Below are 22,121 nucleotides of genomic sequence, written 5' to 3'. Positions count from 1 at the left end.
AAAAGGAGGAGGAAGAGGAAGAAAGAAGAAGAAGAAAAGGAGGAGGAGGAGGAAGAAAAAAGAAAGAAGAAGAAAAGGAGGAGGAGGAGGAGGAGGAGGAGAAGAAGAAGAAGAAGAAGAAGAAGAAGAAGGAAGAGGAGGAAGAGGAAGAGGAGGAGGAGGAAGAGGAGGAGGAGGAGGAGGAGGAGAAGAAGAAGAAGAAGAAGAAGAAGAAGAAGAAGAAGAAGAAGAAACATCAGCATAGCAGCATTCCCCAACTTCTGTCTGAATTAGCAAATTGAGTCTCCAGAGGGCAACTATTACTCTTCTCAGATAACATGGAAAAGAGAGTTTATAAAAAAGATTCTCCTAAGAACCTGGTTCTTTTGCACAAATACACATCGCATCCATGATCGAAGAAAGCTTAAACTTCGACCACAGTAATAGTGAAGCACATGTGTAAGAAATATGGGTAAAAAGATTTAACTCACAACACCTGCTTTGGAAGTTCCCTCTGTTTAGAAACTTCATGTAGTATTCTTTGTTGTTCTTTTAGTTTCAAACAGGGCCAATGACATCATGAGGGTGGATCATGAATTGGACTTAATTTAAATGAGGCAGATCTACACAAAGTTATCAGCCTTACTCTCTCCTCCAGAGTCATCAAAGTCCAATGGCCAGAGAAAGGTTAAGAGGACTCAAGCTGGGGAAAAGTGTGAGGGGAGAGGAAGCAAGGGCATATTGAACAACACTTCTATGGTATCCCCTGAAAATCTCAGAGACCCTCAGGAAACATGGCAACCCCAAGATCCTTCAGCAAGGCAGATGGTACTAAAATTTAAAGTTTTTTTCTTTCTTTAGCACAAAGTATATACTTACCTCCTCCTAGCATCTTGGTAGGATTATAGAAGATTGGAAGTGGTTAGGGATTATATTCCTAGGAAGTTGACATAATTGAAGAGAATATATTCATTTGTGTCTGGGACTGCAAGAGGAAAGAGAATAGAGATTGATTCCACTACTTAATTTTTCCTTGTTATTTACCTTAATATTCGGTTTTGCTATTTCATTCAAGGTTGGTTTGGGGGCTGTAAATAGATTAGAATGGGGTCTTGAGCTTTTTTTTTTTTTTTTTGCATAAATATGATTACCCCAAACAACTCACAATGAACCTAGGGAGCAAGGAGTTCCAGAGTTCAACAAGACAACTGTTGTACTTATATCAAGCTTAAATCAATGCTTGGCAACTTCTATTTATGACTCCTACTTTTGCCCTTTGGGACCAAGCAGAACAAGACTTCCCTTTTCCATTTCACAGCACTCCACCTACCTCAAGATAGTCTTAATTCCCACTCCCATCTCCCACCTCCTACCAGTCTTCTCCAGGCCAAACACTGCCAGTTCCTTCAAATGACCATCCTATGACATGATCTTAAGGTCCATCCCAATTCTAGCTGGCTTACATTGGATATATTCCAGCTTATCAATAGCCTCCCAAAAATCTGGGACCCAGAACAGAATGTAATGCTACAGTTATGGTCTGACCAGTTTCTATAAGTGGAATCATAAACTCTTTGGTCTTGGACACTCTGCCTCTTTTAATGTTACCTAAGATTGCATTAGATTTCTTGGCTGACATATTATACTCTTGACTCACCTTGAGATTTCAGTATACCAAAATCCCCAGATTTTTTTTCAGATGGGCTATGTCTTTGGGGTACTTCATTAGAGATCTCTCTTGGAGGCAGCTAGGTGGGAAAGGGAATAAGCATTTTTATAGTGTCTACTATGTAGTAGGCACTTTTATAGATATTATTTCTTTTTTTGTTTGTTTTGTGTTGTTTTTTTTTATTGTTGTTTTGTCTTGTGGGGCAATGGGAGTTAAGTGACTTGCCCAGGGTCACACAGCTAGTAAGTGCAAAGTGTCTGAGGATGGATTTGAACTCAGGTCCTTCTGACTCCAGGGCCAGTGCTTTATCCACTATATCACCACCTAGCTGCCCCCTATAGATATCATTTCATTTGATTCTCACAATAGTCCTGAGAGGTAGGTGCTATTATCATCATCCTCATTTTAAAGTGGAGATAACTGAAGCATACAGAGGTTGAATGACTTGTCCAAGGTCATATAACTAGTAAGTGTCTGAGGACAGATTTGAACTCAGGTCTTCCTGATTCTAGGCCCAGCACTCTATCCACTATGCCACCAGCTACCTCCGTGGATAACACAGTAGAAAAAGCACTGAGCCAGGAGTCAGGAGTCAGGGAGATTTGAGTACAAATTCAGATGCTAGTTGTGTGACCATAGACAAGTCACTTAACCTCTGTTTGCCTCAGTTTCCTCAAAAACAAAATGGGGATAATAATAGAACCTACCTCATAAGATTATAAGGATCAAATGAGGTTGGCACATAGTAGGCAGTTAATAAATGTTTGTTTCAGTCTTTTCTCTTCAAGTTTACACTGACCCATTAACAACTACTCTTTGTCTGGCTATTTAATTAGTATATAAATGATCTCTCATCTTATTCATCTTGTAGCATGCAGTCATAGAAGAGAACCCTTGAGTCAAGACACACAAACATATTGGGGGTGAGCCTAGGATAGAGGCTGGATTAAAACAATCAGGATTTCCCCCCAAAGGAGTTGAATTCTATTAAACAGTAGTTACTAACTAGATGCTAATCAATTCATTTTTTCCTCCCACAACAAATTCTTTTCAGAACTCCCCAATTACTTTGCAAGACACCCTCATCCTTTCAGTCAACCAAGTTCACAACCTCAATGTCACCCGCAACTCTTCACTCTCATCCACCCCATCTATCCAAACAGTTGCCACATCTTGTCATTTCTATCTCCACCACATCTCTTGTATGTGTCCCATCCATTCACACAACCCTAGTCCTAGCCTTCATCACTTCTTGCCTATTCTATTGTAATAGCCTCCTATTCTGTCTCCCTGTCTGATGACTCTCCCCACTCATATTCCTCCTACATCCAGCTGCAAAAGTGCTTTTCCTAAAGTTCACCTTGATGGTGTCCATCAGTCAATAAACCCCACCCAGTAACATCAGGTGGCTCCTTTTGGCCACTGGAATCAAATGCAAACTTCTCTATTTGGCATTTTAAAATCTTCTTTCTGTCTGGTTCCTACTTTTCCAGTCTAATCCATTATTTACCTTTTCAACCTCTGTGACCCAGCTATACCAGCCTATTTGTTGCTGTTCCATAGGCATGCCATCCTGTCTCTCCCCTCTGTGGATTTGTACTGGCTTTTCTCCCTACCCAGAATGCTCTCCTTCCTCACTTCCACTTCTCAAATCCCTAGTTCCCTTAAAAGATCAGTTCAAGTGCCAGCTTCTACATTCATCCTTTCCTGAACCTCTCACCTATTAAAGTTTATGCTCCCCAGACAATCAAGTATTTATTTTGTATATATTCTTTACATATTTTCACATATACATCTTGTCTCTTCATAATTAAAAAGTATGTGTAAAAATCTCGTGAGCTCAATGCCAAATCATGTCAAACAAGTGACTGTAGCAAAAGGACATGTTACATATCAAAATATTGTTAATATGTAAAGTGTTAGAAGTTTTATTTTATGTCAATAAATTTAATTATCTTACTTCATCCCTATTAATTCGCATACCACTGTAAGAATATGACAAGAGTTTATTGATTTATGCTTCTGCTACTTTCTTAAACCTTTTCATCTTCAAAAAGACAGTGCATTTCTCAATGTCTTTTTTATGTTTTGTTTTTAATTTATGGTATAAAACAAGCATTTCATAACAAAGTATATGTTTTCAAAAAGATGATTACACATGATACTGCAAATTTATTATATACAACTTGCTACTCCATTTAAATATACAATGAAGTTTTGCTCTTCCCCCCATCCCACCCTAGAGATCTACCATTAGATGTAAATATATACATATATATACTTGTATGTATTATGTGTATGTGTGTGTGTGTGTGTGTGTGTAAAATCATTCTATACATCTATTTATCAGTCCTTTCTCTGTATCTTGGAGTGTTCTCTGCCAATAAAAGTAGAGGATTCCTTGATAATAGCATCACATGGTATATTTAGTTAATGTCTTTCTCAGCAGGGGATGGCATTCTGATTCTCACAGATTATAACCTGTTTGGGTCATATATATATATATATATATATATATATATTTGGAAACTGAAAGGATGTCTGCCGGCTTGAGAATCTGAAAGATAAAGAAAAAATTATTACACTAAATAAGGACTTGCTGTCATGAGCCCTGACTTTTGACTTTGCTAGTTTAAAAAATGTTATTTGTATTTATATATTTTGTTTGCCACCTTCATTTCTGGATGCATCTCTCCCCTCTCCATCGAGCCATCCATTCCTTGTAATAAAGATTTTTAAAATAAGAAAGCAGTATGCCAGTCAAGTCAAATAGTGCATCAACTCTATCTATCCTTACATGAAATATTTCTTTTTTCTTTTTTTTGTGGGGCAATAAGGGTTAAGTGACTTGCCCAGGGTCACACAAGCTGCCCACAAGCAAGTCCTTCACTGAGATAGGAAGCTATGGGTATGAAATAATTCATGTAGGGGCAGCTGGGTGGAGCAGTGGATAAAGCACCAGCCCTGGATTCAGGAGAACCTGAGTTCAAATCTGGCCTCAGACACTTGACATCTACTAGCTGTGTAACCCTGGGCAAGTCACCTAACCCTCATTGCACCACAAAAACAAACAAAGAAACACAAAGAAGGGCTTGCTCACTTTTCCTTGTGCTTCACAAATGAGTGTGCCTCTGTGTGTGGGTCTGTGTGTGCATATGTACCAAATCAGTGAATGTTCATTTTCTCTATCCATAGGAAAGCTGGATAATGTATAAAAGGGGAGAAAGCAAGCCTGTCCATAGATCCACTTGATAAAACATACCAGGTATTCATTTAGCCACTCAGTGTATAAGCCATGGAATACCTAATAAGAAGTGAGGATTATTTCAATAAATAATTGGCCCACATCTGCTAGAACCTTATTCACACCAATACCACTGACCTTGTGTTGCCTACTGTAAACTAAATTAAAATGGGCACACCCTTTATTCATTCTAATGGATTTGTATTTCACCCTTTGGACTCACACTATCTGTCTACCACCCATGAATTTAAGGCACAGCATGGAGAGAGCTCCACCCTGCCCACACATAGGGGTATGAGGCAGCTCACTGCTCCACAGATCCCATGGAAACTAAAGAATGCAGAGAAGGAGAGAGTTGTGTTACTGAGGAAGATTTGGTGTGAGGCTGGCCAGCACATGACATGCCTTCAGAGGATTTTGTCTTTAAGCACAAATTAAATCTTGTCTCACTTGATCCTGCATTGGTCTCCTAGAACCCAATTTTTGCACATTGAAATTTGGAACTGGACTCTTGCTAGCCCAACTCCATGATCTTTGTGTGAATGTCAGCTCTTGATTCTTCTTCCATCTCTGATGCCACCTTTGACTCTTTCTTTGGCTTTTGCCAGCTAGCTAACCTGTTCTTCTGGTTCCTGGTATCAGCAGGTTGCACTGTGTTTCTGATCTCCAGCTCTCCTGGAAACCCCCCATGTTTCCTTCCTAAAGCAACATGGATATTAGGCAGCCACGGTATACGTTAGACCACAACTGGGCCTTGCCCAGCGAATGGGTCCATATGGACCTGTACTCTACTCCCTTTCCCACAAATATAAACAATATTAAAATATGTAGGAATCCAATTTTACTGAGAATTATGTCAAGTTTTATGGTACCGTTCAGTATAACCAAAATAAACATAATAATAGCTAGTATTTATATAGCCTTTTACAAACATTATTAAATTTTATCCTTACAACAACCCAGGGACTGCCTGGACAAGGATAGGGCAAGAGAAACAGATCTCTAATTGGAGAAGGCTTGTCTTGGGGTCTTACACATCTGCCCATTTTATATGTACTGCAGTATCCTTTACCTGGGGCAACTAGGTGGCAACAGTGGATAGAACACCAGGCTTGAAATCAAGGGGACTCGAGTTCAAATCCAGTCTCAGACACTTACCAGCTGTGTGACCCTGAACAAGTCCTGACTCCCAGGATCCAACCATCTACTAGACATCTTGAACTGTATGTCATGTCAACATCTTTATCCTGACATTATCTTTCCCTCCCCCTTCCCAGCTTCCCTACCATTATTGAAGGAACCACCATCCTCCCAATTCTGCAGACCTGGAAGGTAGGTGGCATCCTCACCTCCTCACTCTCTCTTACCACCCCCCAACAATACACAATCTGTTGCCAAGATCTGTTTATTTTACCTTCATCTTTCACATATGCCACCTTTATCTTCTTTGATGTGCTGCCACCCTGCTACAAGTTCCCACTCCCTCATGCTTGGACTATGACAATAACCCGGTTGGTTTCCCAGACACAAGCCTCTCCCCACTCCGGTCCATCACTTCACTCAAGTGAAGTGATCTTCCTAAAGCACACGTCTAACCATTATCATTGTCTCCCCTTACCCAAAAAACTCCAGTGGCTCCCATTCACCTTAATATCAAATATAAGGGGCAGCTAGGTGGTACAGTGGATAAAGCACTGTCCCTGGATTAAGTAGTCCCTGAGTTCAAATCCCACCTCAGACACTTGACACTAGCTATGTGACCCTGGGCAAGTCATTTAACCCCTATCGTCCCACACAAAAGAAAAAAAAAGATCAAATATAAAATCCTCTAGTGTTCAAAGCTCTTCATGATCTGTTCCCCCTACCATTCTTCTTATAGCTTATATTCTTGTACATGTGGGTCCTTTTCCCTTTTTTATGACCTTCTTGAGATACAGACCTAGTAGTGGTATTACTCGGTCAAAGGGTATGCACAGTCCCATACTCCTTTGGGCATAGTTTCAAATTGTTCTTCAGAATGGTTAGATCAGTTCACAACTCCACCAACAATGCATTAGTGTTCCAGTTTTTCCACAGCTTCTCCAACATTTATTGCTTTCCTTTTTTTGTCATGCTAGGCAATCTGATAGGTGTGAGGTGGTACCTCAGAGTAGTTTTAATTTGCATTTCTGTAATCAATAGTGATTTTGATCGTTTTTTCATATGGCAATAGATAGCTTTGTTTTCTTCATCTGAAAACTGCCTGTTCCTATCCTTTGACCCACAGCTTATATTCTTACATGTACTTTGTGATATTGACGCTGGCTTCCATACTGTTCTATCTCCGGATTCCAAACATTTTCAGTGGCTCTTCTCCCCCTTCTCCTACTCTATGCCTGGAATGCTCTTCCTCTTCACATGCACCTCTGGCTTCCTTCAAGTCTCAGCTAAAAATCTCACCTTCTACAAGAAGGTATATGTCTTCCCCGAAATTACTGCCCTTTGTGCTCTATTTTTTGTTTTGTTTTGTTTTTTGGTGAGGCAATTGGGGTTAAGTGACTTGCCTAGGGTCACACAGCTAGTAAGTGTTAAGGGTCTGAGGCCGGATTTGAACTCAGGTCCTCCTGAATCCAGGGCCGGTGCTTTATCCACTGCACCACCTAGCTGCCCCTATTTTTTTTAACTGTACATAGCCAATTACATGTTGTTTCTCACATTACATTGTGAGCCCCTTGAATGAAGGGACTTTTTCTTTCCTTTGAATCCCTAGCAATTCCTGTCACATAGCAGGCAGTAAATTGACTATGGACATCAGAGATAGGAACTTTCCTATAAGGTCATAGCATTTCTAGGTAGATCACCTATTCTGTTCTACCTTCATTTTGAAGACAGGAAAACAGAATCCCAGGAAGACTGACTTGCCCAACATCCCAAAGAAAGTGGAAGAGCCAATATTGGCATCTATTTTCTCTGGCTCTAAATCCAGCGCTTTCTGACACGTGCACCTGTGTGCTCAGCCTATATTAAGGGGAATGTCATTCAGTTGTTTTTGGTTTTTTTTAGTCATGTCCAACTTTGTGACCCCATTTGGGGTTTTCTTGGGAGAGATACTGGAATGGTTTGCCATTTTCTTCTCTAGCTCATTTTATAGATGAGGAAACTGAGGCAAACAGGGTTAAGGGACTTGTCCAGGGTCACACAGCTAGTAAGTGTCTGAGACCAGATTTGAACTCAGGAAGATGAGTCCTCCTGACTCCAGGCCTGGCACTCTATCTACCAACTACCCAGCTTCCCTCGGGGCATGTAAGGTTGGATGCCCCTTTTCTTTTGCTTTATCTCACAATCTCATCTGGAGAAGCTGCTGCTCCCTTGGCACAGGTGATTGGCATGAGACTCTCTTTACAGGCCCAGACAAGGACACATTCTCCATTCTAGAAGTGCCTGAGAGAAAACCACAACACCTGTGTGCGTTAGGTCTTCCTTCTTCATCCAAGACCCAGCCTGCTGTGATGTCTGTCCTTCAGTAAACTTTGCTATGGCATACAAATATCATGTGTGAGGTATCTTTTCATTTCCCTGGTGTCCTGGCAGACTTCTCAAATAACCACCCCTTTAGAAATCATTTGCTAATTATGGGGAACTGCTAGGAGAAAATGATGACCATTTCTGCTTCCAGAAATAAGTCAATAAATATTTGTTAAATACCTACTATATTTCATGAACTGTGGGTATTTGCTCAGGCCAAATGGGCTCTAATGAGAATCTGTTACTCTACTGGCAGTAGGAATATAGAGGAAGAAAAAGATGTAAGAAATACTATAGATGTAAAAAGTGTGGACCAGTTAAGAGTCCCTGTTAATCTGAAGGCTTGGAAAATGGGGGATTATGTGAATGATACTATAGACCAGGGCTTCTTAAACTTTTTCCACTTGTAACCCTTTCTTGCCTAAGCAATGTTTATGTAGGGGGCAGCTAGGTGGTACAGCGGATAAAGCACTGACCCTGGATTCAAGAGGACCTGAGTTCAAATCTGACCTCAGACACTTGACATTTACTAGCTGTGTAACCCTGAGCAAATCACTTAACTCTCATTACCCCACCAAAAAAAGAAAGAAAAAGAGAAAAAAGAAATGTTTATGTAACCCCAAGCATATAGATATACAAAATAGGTATACACAAGCTTTTACTATTGCCAATTTTTTCTCAACACCCACATTCTGTTACATGATGCCATATTATATTAAGACCCAAAGTTTAAGAAGCTAGGCTATAGACAGATATGGTGAGATCAGAAAGAGCAATAGATTATTAAACAATTGTTTTCTTTTGTCTGTAGTCTATTTCCATCACAATTTCCTGATTTTCTTTGCACTTGTATATGTTCTCTAGTATGTTTTTTCTCTCAGATACATGGATTTCTACAACTTCAAGTCAATGCTTTTAGTAAGCACTTACTATATACTAGATACTGTGTTAAGGGTTGGGAATATAAAGAAAGGCAAACACTAAGATTTTTTTTAAAAAGTCTCCTCTCAAGAAGTTTGCAGTCTAATGGACTTGAAATAAATTATTACTTTGACATTTTTTTCCATCCAAATCTATATGCTAATAGGTAGCTAGGTGGCAGAGGTGGATAGATCACTGGCATGGATTCAAGAAGACGTGAGTTTCCAGTCCAGCCTCAGACACTTACTAGCCATGTGACCCCTAGGCAAGTCACTTAATCATTTTTGCCTCAGGTTTCTCATCTGTAAATGAGCCTGAGAAGAAAATGAAAAACTACTCCAATATTTTTACCAATATAACCCCAAATGGGGCCAACAGAGAGTCAGACACACCTGAAAAAACTGAACAAACATTATACTAATATATTTATGAGCATATTCTGTTCATGAATCACATCTGTCTATTTTACAGTGATATTTACAAAATTACATTGACCTCCTTATGTCAAGAACTCTTAACCTACCTTATTTCTTGCACATACTTTGCAATTGATATGTGGATATATGAGGTTGTTTCTGCCCTTCTGTCTGTTTTTTCTCTTGTAATGAAAGAACTTTTTCTTTATTATTTCTAAAAGAATGAGCTATCTGACATTCAGTTAGTCCCTCAGCCATTTGTCAAAGCATCTTCATTATCATATGCTCTTTTCTCTTTCTCTTTGGTAATAGAAGAAGCATCAGCCCCTCAGTAAGGTTAATTCCTCTACCTGCACCCCATGACTGCTTTCTCTCTTCCATCCACTAGAATCTTGTGCTAGCAGCCATTCCTTCTGCCCCACACCCTCAACATCTCCTCTCCACTGCCTACAAATATGCTTAGTGTGCCTAAAAATAGAATTAACTCTCCCAAAAATGTTAAAAGCCTTATACTGATTCTTTTATTTCCTCCAACTACTATCTCAGCTCTATCTTCCCTTTCACTGTTAAATTTCCTGGTGATGGGAGGAAGGATCTACTCCCTTTTTTTTTTTGTTTCCCATTGAGTCCTTTACCATATCACTTCTGCTGATACCATTTTACTGAAATTATTTTCCCAAATGTCACTAATGAACTGCTGATTGCTAAATTCAAATCTTTCTTCCTTCCTTCCTTTCTTTTGTTTCTTCCTTTTCCCCTTTTCCTTCCTTCCTTTCCTTACTTCTTTTCCTTTTTCCTTCCTTCCTTCCTCCCTCCCTCCCTTTCTTTCTTCCTCCCTCCCTTCCTTTTCTCTTTTTTCCTTTTTCCTTCCTTCCTTCCTTCCTTCCTTCCTTCCTTCCTTCCTTCCTTCCTTCCTTCCTTCCTTCCTTCCTTCCTTCCTTCCTTCCTTCCTTCCTTCCTTCCTTCCTTCCTTCCTTCTTTTCTTTTTTTTCTCTTTCTTCCTTTCTGCCTTGACCACTTTGGCTTCTCTCCAAGTCTTGATACCATGAAGCACTCCCTCCAACCTGGATTCCTTCTCCTCCCTTAATTCTATAAGCCTCACAGTGACCTCACAATCCTTTGATGTCTCCCTCATTTCTTCCTCATTTTCTTCCCTTCTATGGGATGGGGTGAAGGGTAGGGAAAAGGTAAATTCATCTCACCACAGCAAATCCTACACCTTGCTATTTGAACATTTTTGAAAGATTTGTCTTTTCTATGCTATTTTTTTAAAAGTTACCTTGCAGAGTTTCAATGAATCCCATGCATATTGCTGAATCTTATGAACAAAAAGGAAAAGCTTTTGAATGTGGAAACTAGAGGGTGAGAGCAGAGATTAGGGAGATTTTCCAGTATATTTCAGATCACGAAGGTGGACTTCTGGGAAAGGGAAATAGACTATTGATATAGTCAGAACATCATCTGGATAACCCTGAAAGAGGCTACAACCATTGGGAAAAATTTGCTACCCTCTGATGAAGCAACTGAGTTGGTGGCCTAAAGGTACTGCCACCTGCTGGCCAATTTTTGTATACTTTCCTGCATAGTGGGTTAATTAATCGAGTAACAGCTCAGGGCACTCTGTAGGTAGCCAAAAGCAGGGGAAGGAGCCAGGTGAGAACTCTGGTAACACCACCATATATACAGACAGACAGACAGACAGACGTATGGGGGTGTGGGGACTTTCATATAGAAGTCATTTTGATAGATTTATATGTTTGTATTGAGCTTAATAAATGCCTGTCAACTGATTGATTTGATTTGAAGTCTATTACCCTCTCTGATATACCTCCTACATAGCTACCAGGTCTGACTGTGTCACTTTCCTCTAGAATCAAGTTCAAACTCCTCCATCTTTTTCATTTAAAACCCTTCACAACCTGGCTCCAATCCACCCTTCTTACCATGTGTGACTCACTTTCATATCCTCCATGGTACAGTCACCTTCTTTGTTTGTTTGTTTGTTTTGTTTTGTTTTGTGGGGCAATGAGAGTTAAGTGACTTGCCCAGGGTCACACAGCTAGTATGTGTCAAGTGTCTGAGGCTGAATTTGAACTCAGGTCCTTCCTGTAATCCAGGGCCAGTGTTCTATCCACTGCACCACCTCGCTGCCCCCTAGTCACCTTCTTACCATTCTTCACACACAACATTCAATCTCCAGTGTTTGTGTCTTTGTTCTGATTGTCCCTTTACCTGGCATCCGTGCCCTTAAAATGCCCAATTTCCTTTAAGGATCAACTCAAATACCACTATCTCTTATATCAGGTTTTTCCTGATTCCTTTTCCCCTCACACCAACTAAATCCTCTGCTAAATGTATTATTACATCCTTTGCATATATTTTACATATTTCATCGATTTAGACTTATGGGGAAATTTAGAGGCCACTAGTCTAGTATGTTCATTTTATGGATAAGAAAACTGAGGATCAAAGTTATTAAGTGACTCCTGACTCCAGAGCCGGTGCTCTATCCACTGTGCCACCTAGCTGTCCAAGTTTCAACTATTTTAAGGGAAAACCATCTTGTATTCCTGAATTCATAATGGAACAGCTGTTTGTTAACAGCTAATAATAAGTGAGCATCTGCTTTTCAAGAGTCATTAAACTTGTTGGACATAATTATACAGGTATAGCCCTTATCTAAATGCTTACTGGAGGGGAGGGTGGGAAGAGGGGACAAAAATTGGAACTCAAAAGTATAAATAAAAATGTTTATTGCTTTTTGTAAAAAGTCATTAAACTTATTTTGTTGTTAAAAGCATTAAAGTATAAGCTTATCCTTTGTAAGGTTTTTCCAAAAGAAAGCATTCTCTATACAATTCCAGTGGTAGATATGACAACATAGATGAAATGATGTATCTCATTCTGTTCTTACATAATTTTGATGTCTTCTGCTGAGTCCCTGTACTTTAAAATAATTTCATTCCATCTGGCTTCAAGATTACCAGTATTTTAGAGGCTTATATTGCCTGTCAGTCTATCATTTTATGTATCATTTTAGCCACTAGATCATGGTCTGTTAGGTATTGAGTAAGTGTACAATTTGTATAGCCTACAGTGATGTGTTACACAATCTCTATCATTTCCTCACTTATTCTAAATTGATCCCTAAATCAAGGCTGCTTAAAGATAGCCCTTCTAGAGTTTCTGATGGCTCCTGAAATTCTTCCATTTCCTTAACCAATACATATAACTCAGTCATTTCTTTGATGTCTCTTTTTGGATATCTTGTTGGCTGAGTAATGTCACCCATGAAGGGCTCTTTCATTCCATTCTTGGATCTTAGTTGTTTCATAGGCTCTATTCAGAATTAAGCAACATTGATTACATTCTATTAGGTCTAGTGGAATTCACTTGTTATTAACCTTTATTGTGTCTGTTGAATGTGATGCCTTCCTCATTAAAAAACTACTTATAAACTTTTAAAGGTTAATGTTACTATTACTGTTATTGTGTTTTCTAGAAAGATCCTAAATCTCTATGAGCTATTTCAAGAAACCTGTGACTCTATTTTAGATTCCGAATATGAGATGTTTGTATAGTTTTTTTATGTTATTATTTTTGCATTACAACTTAAGGACAACAAAAGTCAAAGAGTCTTTTTACCATAGGAAATGAGTACCAGTGAAGGAAGGAAAAAAAGGGGGGAAAGGTTACATGATAATTTTAATATATATTTAAAAGGAATGGCAAGTTGTATAAAATAGATTTGCAGATTCATATCCATTTTTTTCTATTCTACCATGTTATGAAAACGTTTGTTTTAAGTTCAGAATAAAATAAATAGAAAATGAATGAAATGAATAAATAAATGAAAAATAAACTAAATAACTAAACAAACAATAAATAAACAAGCAATTAAATGAAATGAATACATGGATGCATGCTAAATAATAAATGGATGGGTGAGTGAATGCATAAAGTAAATGAAAGAAAATGAAAAGAAATGACATGATAAAAATCCTTATACATTCAAAGCACGTAATTCAGAGGAAAGAATACTGCATTTGGAGCCAGAAGACATTAATTTGAATCCCGACTCTGCTACTTACCACCTGAATGAATTCAGAGAATTACTTAACCCTCAGGAAGCCTAAATTTCACATTAGAGATTAGGACTAGGTAATCTCTCAGCTCCCTCACAGCTCTAAAATACTATATGCCCTTATAAAGTTGGGATGTTGGTGATTCAGTGGCTATATTTGTCCCTTGGAATCAATAATGGGAATGACTGTGGTGGGAAAAAGCTGGACACCAATATCCATATTCTGTCCTCAACTGCTATAGCCACAGATTTGGTTTAGGAGACTTTTTAGGAAGAGTTACAATAGCCTCAACTCCTGTTCTGACTTCTCTACTCTTTTCTACTCTTATCAAAATCCTAGACTTTCACAAAATCAGAAAATATATGACTGCTACAATTGCATTTCAGAGACATGGGAAGAGTCCATGTTTAAAATACTGGCTATATACATGTATGTCTAACAGTCATTGAACTTAGGAGCTATTTGACTGAGGAAATCTAGCTACTCCCTCCTACCTCCTGACCCCCACTTTGTGTGAACAGAATCATTCTGTTCTCAACTCCTCCCTTCAGGTATGACTTCCTCTCTCATCATGATTCTCAGTTCTATCCTTTGGGGGGATGGTGGAAGGGTTTCCTTGAACTTGCTGAAGGAAAGAACTTGAGAAAGGATAGTTGCCTAAGGTTACTGTCTGAGAAATGCTTTCTCTTACTGCCATTCGGTAAGCCTCCTCTCCCAAGAAAGTCCCTATTGATATTCTGTGTTCAAGTCTGTATTCACTTGATCTTTTTCCTTCTTTAGGGAGAATTGTGATAATATGCATTAATAAAATGTCTTTTATTTGACTTAGCCCTGAGCTAGAGAAGAATCAGCAATTAGAGAACGTACCCTTTCTCTCATTATATTTCCATTCAGCTGCTTTAAACCGAAAATGGCACTAATAATGATGATAATGATCACCATCATAATAACTGTCATTTATATAATGCTTACTATATATCATACACTATGCTAAAGTGTTTTACAAATATTAAATCATTTGATGCTCACAACAACTCTGATGGCCATAATTATACATGTTTTACAATTGAGGAAACTGAGACAGGCAGAGGTTAAGTGACTTGTTCTAGGGTAACACAACTAGTAAGTGTCTGAGGTCATGATGAACTCAGGCCTTCTTGATTCTAGGCCAGCGCTTTTATCCACTGCACTACCACAATGAATAAAATCTAAGAAAAATCACGGTTTCTTAATACATAGAAAATACAGAAAGTGAATAGAGTCTTAAACAAATAAAAAATGAGACATAGGTATGGCATGAGAGCCTGATAACAGATGGGAGGTATGACATTGGTTACAGGTGGCCCCACATCATTCATTGTTCTTCATTCATCATTTGCCAGCATCTCATCACCACCTGAGAAAGGAGCATTAACACCGACAGTGACACCAGACCAGGCACTCCTCTAGGACATTAGTCTCCCTGATCTGTCTCTTTCATTCCTCTTCCTTCCTTCCACTCCAGTTCTTCCTCAAAGGAATAGGAGAAAGTCACTCATTGGTCAAAGTCTCGTGACTCCAAAGACTAAGGTGGGAGAATGCAACAACCTTCTGTGGATCCTTCACATGATTAACATATTAACTTAGGGGAAGCATTATAATGTAGTAAAAAGAGCAGAATAGTATGTGAACATATGGGTTCAAGTTCCGACTCTATCATTTATCAACCATGTGATGTCTGGGTAAGTTCACCTCCCTCCCTTATTCGGACTTCAGGTTTCATCCAATCTGTGGGACTAAATCATCTCTCAGAATCCAACCTGTACAGAGCGGTCCTGTGTTATAAGTAATGCAAAACATATTGTCCCTTTTTAGAAGCAAAAAGTACAGTAATTTCAGGATATCCTTTTGACTACAGTATTACAAAAGTCAAGGAAGACAAATCTTGCCTAAAAGAATGTAGGAGAGAATGAGGAAAATTAAATATGTCAAAGACATACCTATTCATCAGTACCGTTTCCTTGAAGGTCAAGCCTGTCGACTCTCTATTTATAACATGGACCAAATTCTTTTATTAATCCTTTGATCTCTTTATGGTATCGTTGTTCATTCCACCAAGTAGGTTGGTAACTAGTTTCACATTAGATATGATAGTTAATAATAGACAATAGAAAAGGAAGTGGGTGTGTAGTTGTAGATAAGTAGGTTGAAATCAGACTTGGTTGCTATTTATAGCAGTGGCTCAACTTTCATCTGTTTAAATTGCTATTTTCATGGAGCAAACTTAAATCTCTCTGGCAACGGTGTAAGCATCATAAGATTAGAATGAGAAATGATAATTGGTGTTAGTTAAATATATAATGACTAAGAAAAACACTTCCTTCACTGTGAAGGGCAGGCAGTTACCAACGAGAAGATGAAAACAAACATTAACCTTGGAAAATAGTAATGAGCAACTTTACTGAGGAGAGGGGTCATGGCAGTCTTGCAAATTTGGCGAATTGGAAAATGGAGAGGAAAGAAATGTATCTTAATTGAGTCCTGTGAATGGGGGGAGGAGAATTGGTCAGGTGGCCAAATGAGACCTACCTGAGTTCAAAGCTTGTCTTGACTATGTGACAAAGGACAAGTTCACTGCCTCAGTTTCCTCTTCTGTTCAGGTGAGCCCTGGGCTTCAACTTAAGCATTTTCAGAGTACTGCATCTGACTTTAGAGCCATGTGATGGATTCAGTCAGAATCTACTAAGAGGGAACTAGTCTACCATTGCCAGAAACCTCTGCTTCCTAGAAGATCACTCCAGCCCTGGAATTCATTCTTTGGAAGTACCATTCAGCCTATCCCTCTGATTGCATGGCTCCCCCATTTTAGGAGGTCTGTCCAGTCTAGCCATCTTTTCATTTCCCAGCAGGCTATACTCTAGATTTTGCCATCATGCCCACCTTCCTCCCCACCATCCTTTTTAGTATTCTCTTATATATCTTCTTCTGTCAGAACATAAGGCCCTTGAAGGCATCAATTGCTTTATTTTTGCTTGGATTATTATACACAGTACTTAGCACTGTGCCTGGCACACAGTGAGTGCTTAATAAATGCTTGTTGACTGACTGGTTGATAGACCTGTAGCCTACCGGCTCTTATAATATTTATCACATTATATTTTGCAACATCTACACCATGCTACCTTTCAATTAACCTCTCAGAGCTCCAGGAAATTTTCCAAGACTCTATATTGCACAGGAGGTGCCGACTTGCATTGGTACAAGGAGTTTCCTTACTTGAGAGTTCTCTATACCAGTGAAATTATGGGTTAAATCCCTATGCCTATAGTTTTGTGGAAATTTATTTTGATTTGGGGACCCTACCTTTGGGCTGAGATTAGAAAGCCTTAGGCCCTCAGGGTCTCTTCTGCGTGGGAGGTGCTGGTGCCCCTCCCCCTCTGCTTCAGCTGAACCAAAAAGCCCTGTGGGCTGTACAAGATGCCAGGTCAGACAGCTGGGGAAAAAAAGCCCCCAGTTCCCTCCGACCTGAGTGGAGCTATCTGAGAGATTCCAGACTCATCTAGGCCTGGCTCCAGCATAGCCTGTGCTGAGGCACGTGATGCTTGAGCGTGCCCCCCCCCCCCAGCCACAGCCACAGCCCTGACTGGCAGATTAGCTTGGTGTGTGGGTGCAAAAAGCCCTGAGATTTGAGTGGAGATAAGAAAGATATAGAGAGAGAGCTGGGGATTAGAAAAGGGGGACTGCTGATGAGATTAGAAAGGTTGGAGAAGACAGACGGGGGGGCTACAAGGACCAAGGAGAAGGCTAAAGGACTAGGACTGACAAAAGGAAGGGGCTGGTGGACAAGACTCAGAAGGGGGAAGGACAAGATAGAGAGACTGGGTGGACAAGATTAGAAGTTCCAGGCGCAGCAAATGGGAAAGAGACGCAGAGAAAAGAGACGCACCGCAGTGCGGTCAGGTTGTACATTTTATTTCCCTGTATTCTTAATTTTAAGTAGTATCTCATAAATAAACTCTGCTTTGATTATTTAGTTAAGAGGCTTCTTAATCTTTTTTTTTTTTTTTTTGCGGGGCAATGGGGGTTAAGTGACTTGCCCAGGGTCACACAGCCAGTAAGTGTCAAGTGTCTGAGGCTGGATTTGAACTCAGGAACTCCTGAATCCAGGGCCGGTGCTTTATCCACTGCGCCACCTAGCTGCCCCTTAATCTTTTGCTTATCAATTTTGGGAGTGGAGCAGTGTGGTGGAAATTTATAAACGGCCCACGTTAAATTAATAGCAGTCAGATAGTCAGTCAAAATTCCCCAGATTAGTCCTCCCCTCAGATAGATTAGCCCCCCAAATTAGTCATAGTCATTTAAAATAACCCACATTTCAATGGCAACCATGGCAGGACTTACGGCCCAATTATAATTTTTCCAAACCTATAATTTTTCATATAATCATAATTTTTCATAAGTACAATTTTATATAATTTTTCCAGGTTAGATTAGCTAATTATTAATTTTTTACATAGTTTGCATCATTATTATTTCTATACCTACCTTCTCTCTCTTACTAGGAGCAGTGGATGAGTTGACATAGAGTCATGAAGACCTGAGTTCAAATATGGTCTAAGACACTTACCAGCTATGTGACCCTGGGGAAGTCACAACCTATGTTTGCCTGTTTTCTCATCTTTAGAATGGGGAGAATGCTAGCACCTACCTCTCTGAGTTGTTATAAGGATCAAATGAGATAGTAGTTGTAAAATGCTTAGCACCTTGCCTGGAACATAATAGTGCTTGTTTCCTATCTTCCCTCCCCTCTGGATTATGAACTCCTTGAGAACAAGGCCTCTGTACTATAATCTTAGATCCCCATGACCTTTCTGTCTCAGTAGGACCTCCCAGAGTAGTCTAGCTTTTCAGAACCCATGGTTACCTGATGAAAATCACACAGCAATAAAAGGCAGTGTCAAATTTGTAAGCATGGTTTTCTGACTTCAGATTCAGGGTTCCATCCATTATACCAGACCTGCCAAAAACTGAGCAGTTTTGCCATATACCAGAGAGGTGTATTTTTTGTTTCTAATTTAGCTGTGTTTGAAATTCTTGTATAAAGTATCTCTACTTCCTTTTTTTTTTTCAGTGAGGCAATTGGTGTTAAGTGACTTGCCCAGGGTCACACAACTAGTAAGTGTTAATTGTCTGAGGCCGGACCTGAACTCAGGCACTCCTGACTCCAGGGCCGGTGCTCCATCCACTGAACCACCTAGCTGCCCCTCTCCCCTTCCTTTTTTTGTTTTTGGTTTTTTGGTTTTTTGTTTTTTTTTAGTGAGGCAATTGGGGTTAAGTGACTTGCCCAGGGTCACACAGCTAGTAAGTGTTAAGTGTCTGAGGCCAGGTTTGAACTCAGGTACTCCTGACTCCAAGGCTGGTGCTCTATCCACTGCGCCATCTAGCTGCCCCATCTCTCCCCTTCCTTTTAAAGCTAAGCCACAGCATCCATACTGATGGTTTGGTTCATTGATAGCTGCTATCATACAATGCTTTAAGGCCTGAATAGCTCTTTACACATACTAACTCATTTCATACTAACAATAACCCTGGGAGGGGGTACTATTATTATCTCCATTTTACAGATAAGGAAACTGAGGCAGAGAGAGGCTAAATGATTTGCTCAGGACCACACAATCATTTGGACTCGTAATTACATTTGAACTTGTTCTGGTAGCAACAAATTGACTTTTAGAAAAAAAAAAAGATGGAAGAAAACAAAGACTGAAAACTATACTCCCATGAACTTCATGTGAGTAATGGAACAATTCAAGAATGGACCATTAAACAGACAGTTTGCAAGTATTTTGAAAAAATGAAAAGCAGCCAGGGCAGCTAGGTGGTACAGTGGATAAAACACCAGCTCTAGAGTCAGGAGGACCTCAGTTCAAATCCAGCCTCAGATACTTAGTAGCTGAGCAAGTCACTTTAGCTCTGTTTGCCTTAATTTATTGGAGAAAGAAATGGCCAACCACTCCAGTACCTTTGCCAAGAAAACCCCAAATGAAGTGACAAAGAGGCAAACACAGCTGAATGACTGAATAACATCAATATATGAGAGTTAGTTGGAGTAACTAGGTGTGTTTATCCTGGAAAAGAGAAGACTCAGAGAGGATGTGATAGCTATTCTGAAGTATTCAAAAGGCTCTCATGTGGGGGAGATTTACTCTGTTTTTTCCCAGAGGATGGATGAAACCAGGAGCAATGGATGCAAGTTTCAAGGAAGCCACTTTAGGTTTGATGTCAGCAAATCATTTTAATAACAATTAGCCCTGCCCCCAAGTGGAGTATGCTGCCTAGAAAACAGCAAGTAAGCTTACTTACTGAGTCAGCAAACATTCTATTTATTAAGCAACTGCTATGTGCCAGGAACTGTCCTAGGTGCTGGGGAAACAAAAAGAGGCAAAAGACAGTTCCTGCCCTCAAAGAGCTTAGATTCTAATGGGAGAGGCGACAAGCAAACAAAGAGACACAAACAAGCAATATAAAGGATAAAGTGAAATAATTAAGAGCAGAGGGTTGGGAAAAGCTTCCTGTAGAAACTCGGATTTCAATTGGTACTTAAAGGGAGTCAGGGAATGCAGGAAGTAAAGATGATGAGGGAGAGAATTCCAGACAAGGAGAACAGGCAGAGCAAATGTTCTGAGTCCAAAAATTGAGTGTCTTGTTCATGAACAGTCAGGAGGCCAATATCATTGCATAGAAGAGTACATGGCAGGAAGTGAGGTATAAGAAGACTGGAGGAGTAAGAGAATGTGGAGCTAAGTTATAAAGGGCCTCGAATGCCAACTTCAAACAGGGTCTAGACAACTACGATTTGGGCATATTGTGGGAGGGATATTTTTTAATATATGGGTTGGATTAGATAGCTGCCACAGTCCTTTCCATATCTGAAAAAGTTTCCTGTATCTGTGTTCAAACAAATTATTAATTCTGTGTGTGTGTGTGTGTGTGTGTGTGTGTGTGTGTGTGTGTATGAAAGAGAGACAGAGAGGAGAGGGAGAGAGAAAGAAAAGGGTGAGAAACAGAGAGAGAGGCAAAGAGAAAGGAGGAGGAGAGAGAGGAAGAGGGAGAGAGAATAGGAGAGAGAAACACAGAGACAGAGAGAAAGAGACAGAAAGAGAGACAGAGACAGAGAGGGAGGGAGGGAAAGGGAGAGGGAGAGGGGTGAGGGAGAAGAAGAGGGAAGGAGGAAGAGAGAAGGGGGAGGAAGGGAGAGAAAAAGAAAGGGAAAAAACAGACAGAGACAGAGAGGGGGGAAAGAGAGGGAGAGGAAAACGGGGGGGGGGGTAGGAGGGGGTGTGGGGGGGCCCTGGGCAAGATATTTCTACCCTCTGGGCCTCCATTTCTACACCTATAAAATGAGGAAGGTTGACTTTTAATCTCTTCTAATTGTCTTCAGCTATGATTATTTGTTTCAAATCTTCTACTGTGAAAGAATTCAGAGAAGCCTGTTTTTTTGGCCTCAAGGAGATATGACATGCATATATGACAGATGGGGTTTACTTGCTTTTTTTTTTTAATCTACACCCATAATTTCCTTAGTGAAGGGAATTTCCAAAGAGAAAACACCCTCCACCCTTGCACAGTTGCAGTTCTGTCATTTATATTCTCTTTTTAAAAGTGTTTTACTTCTCCAATTCCATGTAATGACAATTTTTAGCAGTCATTTTTAAAAAATTTTGAATTTCCTAGCAGTTCCTTGTAGTTTCCTTTGCTGCTGTTGCTTCCCCAGTGTCTGCTACTTGTCGCTGGTGTAGCTCCCACAAGCACATCTACTACTTGGACAAATATTTTGATGAACATTATGAATACAGGCATCTTATGTTACCCAAAGAACTTTCCAAACAAGTACCAAAAACCCATCTGATGTATGAAGAGGAGTGGAGGAGCCTGTGTGTCCAGCAGAGTCTTGGATGGGTTCATTATATGGTTCATGAGCCAGAACCACATATTCTGCTCTTTAGAAGACCTCTTCCAAAAGAACAACAAAAGTGAAGTTTATTTGGGTTTTTCACTTAAAGTTTTTCAAATTATGTATATGTGTTTATATGGTAGTATTCAGTGAATACCTAAAAAAATGTACAAATCATTCACCCATACCTGTACATGAGCTGTATTCTTCACAGCAACAGAGCTCAATGAAATGCCACTGCAAGTAGGCTGCTTTATGGTGTTTAAAATTCAATTTTTCTGTAGTCAATTTTCTCTTTAATATAAGTGCCTATTTGACTTCTCTTTTGTTTAATGAAGTTCATTTGTTGCTTGTATGTCTCAGTACTTGG

General features: G+C 39.7%; 1 protein-coding gene across 1 annotated transcript; it reads left to right on the top strand.

Moving 5' to 3' along the window:
* The first annotated feature begins 388 nt into the window (after window positions 1-388).
* On the top strand, window positions 389-21,834 carry LOC122732282 (cyclin-dependent kinases regulatory subunit 2-like). Its single transcript, XM_043972356.1, has 3 exons — window positions 389-438; window positions 6,170-6,224; window positions 21,532-21,834. The coding sequence occupies exons 1-3, from the start codon at window positions 389-391 to the stop codon at window positions 21,832-21,834; spliced, it is 408 nt and encodes a 135-aa protein (XP_043828291.1).
* Window positions 21,835-22,121: the final 287 nt, after the last annotated feature.

Source organism: Dromiciops gliroides, chromosome 6, assembly GCF_019393635.1.
Source record: "Dromiciops gliroides isolate mDroGli1 chromosome 6, mDroGli1.pri, whole genome shotgun sequence".
In the NCBI taxonomy this organism is placed as follows: Eukaryota; Metazoa; Chordata; class Mammalia; order Microbiotheria; family Microbiotheriidae; genus Dromiciops; species Dromiciops gliroides.
Note: the sequence above shows the minus strand (reverse complement) of the source record. Positions and strands in the feature narration are given on the sequence as shown.